At 53.8% G+C, this 4,160-nt stretch overlaps 1 protein-coding gene across 1 annotated transcript; it reads right to left on the reverse strand.

Moving 5' to 3' along the window:
• Nucleotides 1-3,278, reverse strand: GUCA2B (guanylate cyclase activator 2B). The gene is made up of 3 exons (XM_007103479.2): nt 3,169-3,278; nt 1,840-2,026; nt 1-120 (listed from the first exon to the last, which is right to left on the reverse strand). Exons 1-3 carry the CDS (start codon nt 3,259-3,261, stop codon nt 59-61), a joined length of 342 nt encoding a protein of 113 aa, XP_007103541.1. The 5' UTR covers nt 3,262-3,278; the 3' UTR covers nt 1-58.
• Between the last annotated feature and the right edge of the window lie 882 nt (nt 3,279-4,160).

Here is a 4,160-nt window from a genome sequence, read left to right on the forward strand (position 1 = left end):
CAGTGGGCTGGGGGGGGGGGCACGGTGTCCAGGGTGGGCTCAGGGCACCCAGGCCATCTTAGCTGCAGCCAGTACAGGCAACATTCACGCACAGCTCACAGTCGTCAGCAGCGATGCTCCCTGGGCAGAGGAGAAAACTGGTCAGCTGAACCTGAACCTGAAACTTCTGTGGTCCAAGGAGCCACTGACCAGGCAGCCAGAGAAGGCCTGCTTCTGAGAGGGTTTGAGGCAGGGGCCTGGCATCCTTCTCATAGATTAATAAGAGCAAGAAAGTTTAGAAGAAGCGTGAGCAGCTTGGGCTCAAGTCCCAGGTTCTGTCCTCCTAGCAGTGCCTGGGCAAGTCACTTAAACTCTGTGCCTGAGTTTTCCTGCCTGCTCGACTGTATCAGCCTGACAGAGGGGCTGTGAGGAGAGCTCGCAGGCAAAGGGATTGACCCAGGGCCTGGCACTTAGTAGGTGCTCGATAGATACTAGCTACTAGAGATTATCATACTAAGTGAAGTAAGTCAGAGAAAGACAAATATCCTATGCTATCACTCATGTGGAATCTAATTTTTAAAAGTTACAAATAAACTTATTCACAAAACAGAAACAGACTTAACAGATGTCGAAAACAAACTTGTTTGTGGTTACCAAATGGGAAGAGTGGAGGGGGAAGGATAAATCAGGAGCTTGGGATGAACATACACACACTACTATATATAAGATGGATAACCAACAAGGACCTACTGTATAACACAGGGAACTCTGCTCAATATTCTGTGATAACCTATATGAGAAAAGAATCTAAAAAAGAATGAATAGATGTGTATGTATACCTGAATCACTTGGCTGTACACCTGAAACTAACACAATATTGTAAATCAATGATACTCCAATAAAATCAAAAGAAAAAAAGAAAAAAACAAATACTAGCCAGCTGCCGCATTCTCCTGGCCAGCTGTTTCATCCCTCACATTTCAGCTTAGATGTCACCCCATCTTGGAAACCTTTCAGATCCCGTTATGTAACAGGGAAGAGCCACATCTGACTACATGTTGGATCTGTTGTTTCTTTTACTTTACCCTTTTCTTTCCGCTGCTTTTGTTCACTAAAAGGATACTGTCTATACATAATGGCCTGCCTTGGGGAACCCTGCCCCTTTGCCTGAATGTTAAACCAAAGTGCTATTGTTCAGGGAAGCATCCTGACCCTGTCCACCCTGGGGATGGCTGCAAGAAAGAAGAAATTAACACAGCGCCTCCCAGAGGCTGGCCATTCCAAGGGACATTTGCAAAACTTATGGCCTTTTTACTTTACTTCCTCATCTCCTCCCCCTCTCTGTTCTATAAAAGAAACTGGCATCCAAACCCCGATAAGATGGTTTTTTGGAGACCTTAGTCTGCCATCATCTCGGTCTGCTGGCTTTCCAAATAAAGTTGTATTCCATGCCTCAACACCTCGTCTCTGATTTATTGGCCCGTCGTGCGGTTGGACTCAGTAACGCTTATGCCACCGTGGACGTGAGCCATCGCTCTCCCGTGTCCCCACTGTGCCTCCCCCATCATCCCACTGCATTGCAGTCATTTTTATGGGTCCGTCTCCTGTGTCCCCTTCCCCCCAATCTGTGTAGTCTTGGAGGTAGGCTGATCACCCCGTCCAGGTTGCCGGGGACTGAAGGAGTGCCTGGCATGCCTGATTTCAGTGCCCAAACCGGGGAGGCCAGGGGCTTGAGTTTCTTGAATCTCCCTGTTCTCAGCCACTGGGTGTTTAATAGAAACCATGCGAGGTAGAGGAGCTGGGGTCTGGGGAGGAGAGACGATGAGGGGCAGGAGGCTTGCCAGGGGTGGGGGGACTCACTCAAGGCCTGGAAAATGCTGTCCTCTTCCCCAGAGGCACAGATGGGCTGGAGGTCCAGTGGCAGGGCCGGGTTGTGGCACATGGAGGGCCGGGAGCTCTGGGCTTGCAGGTCAGGGCTGGGCACCCATTGCCCCTCCAGGTCATTCAGCTTCTTCACCGATTCCAGCTGGACCTGGAAGCCTTGGTACTGGGGGAGGAGGGAGAGGAGATGGTAGGGCATCAAAACCTGAGCAGGAAGTGGGTGGGGCACTGCCAGGAGACCAGGGTTCCCCAGGGCCCCCAGAGCTTCCCTGTTCTCACGGAGTGGGAAAGTCAAGGTCACACTCGGAAGACTGCCTGCGTGGAAGGTGGTGCCTGGCACTTCACACCCCCCTGTGTCACAGGCTAACTGGGAGATGAGGTCGAGCAGGGCCGTGGAGCACATTGGTGCAAGGCGTGGGCTTTGAAGGCCGGGGGACTTGGGTTCAAATCCTAGCTCTTCCCGACTGGCTGACCATCTCTTTCCCACTCTGAGCCTCATCTGACAAACGGAGATAATCACACTCCACTGCTCCCTGGTGCCTGGTACCCAGGGCACCCTCGATAACTGCATGATTGCCCTTGAACTGACATGGCAAAATGATGGCAATGCCTAGTCTAGCCAGCTGGGCTCCAAAACCAAGGCTGCAGGGAGAAGCTGACACTGTTCCCCAGGATTCCCTTATTCCTTCCCAAGGAGGCCCCGCCCAGAGTCAGGAATGTGCCACCCAGGAGACCAGCGGCAACCTGCCACACCCACAGGCAGGCCCTGTTTCCAGAAGACTCCTAGTCTCACAGCTGCCCTGGAAGGAGACCCAGATTCCCTGCTGTCTTCTCTCTGGGCCTTTGCATATGCTGTGCCCTCTGTCTGGAGCAGTTGGTGACCTCTGTGCCTGGCTACCTCCTGCTCATCCTGCAATGTCAGCTCGAGTTACCAGCCAGGGCAACTTTTTCTGGTGACCCTCCGCCCTCCTCCCCATACATGGGTGAATACAGAGAGTTGTGGGAGCATAAAAGAAGTCTCCCTGCCCTCTGGGCTCTTCAAGGGCAGGGATCACATCTTGTTCCACATCTGAACTCTGACTGAGAGGGGCATTTGAGGAGAGCAATGCTGAACGACCATAATCTATTGTTATTCTCATCACCATCATAGCCACCATTGGCGTCCCAGCCGCTCCCGCCCCCACCCGCTGTGCCCCTGGGCTGTGACTGGGCGTTGGGCTGAGCCCTGGGTCCTCAGCTATCCTCAGTGAATTGCCCAGCGTTCCCTCTCCATCCCAGCCTCTCACCATGGGGACCCTCAGGACAAACCTGGATGTAGACCGACTGTGCGCCCTGCAGCAGTGCCAGGAAAACCACAGCAACCCCACACAGCAGCAGCCCTGACGCTGCCCTGCAAGCCATCTCGTTCCCTCTGTGTCCCGCCGTCCACCAGGCTCCCACCTGCTTCCCCAGTTAGCAGCTCTTTATAGGCCGGGTTCCAGCTCCGTGGTCACTCATTAACTGGCCAGCCAGGGTGGGGTCGACAGCTGGCTGGCATCCTGACAAGCCCAGAAACCATTCCCGGAAAAGGGGTTGGGAATGATAGAGGTGAGGAGGCCCAGAGCACACCGCAGCATATGATGCAGTGTTAAGCGCCTGCCTTGTGCGCAAGACAGCTAGCGAGTGGGGTGAGAGGGAGGCCGTTTCACAGACAGGGAAAGTGAGGCTCCAGAGGTAAAGTGCCTTGTCCCAGGTGACAGAGCTAGTCAATAGCAGAGCAGGTCCTCAGGCATCTGACCCAGCTCAGCCTAGGGTTCTTTCTCAGGTCAAAATGTGCAGACAGACAGGTTGGTCCAGGGCAAGGTGGGCAGACACAAGGCTGACCTCAGAGTTCTCCATGCCCTCAGACCCATGTCTCTCCCACTCCCCTCTCCCCAGTTCTATTTAAGGACCATCCTTCTGATCAGTCCCTGCCCAGGCCCTCAACCTGTCTCTGCCTGCCATTTCCCATGGTGATGGGTACACTCAGGCCAGGTATTGTCCATCTCACCTGTCGGTGCCTTTCAGAAGCCAGTAGCCTACCCCGGTATGGAGGAAAGAGCACCTGCCTTGGAGACAGACTGACCTGGGCTCAAATCCTGATCCTGCTGCAGCCGCGTGATCTTGGCAAGTCACATCGACTCTGACTGAGCCTTAGTTTTCTCTTCCATCAAATGGGCATAATGATAGAATCCACCACAAGAGGTTGCTGTGAGAGTGATGGGGCTGGGCCCGCCTGAGCTCGTCCTCGTCTGGGGGTAACTCGTGCTGTCACAGGTCCC

The sequence above is a fragment of the Physeter macrocephalus genome, chromosome 3 (genome assembly GCF_002837175.3).
Source record: "Physeter macrocephalus isolate SW-GA chromosome 3, ASM283717v5, whole genome shotgun sequence".
In the NCBI taxonomy this organism is placed as follows: Eukaryota; Metazoa; Chordata; class Mammalia; order Artiodactyla; family Physeteridae; genus Physeter; species Physeter macrocephalus.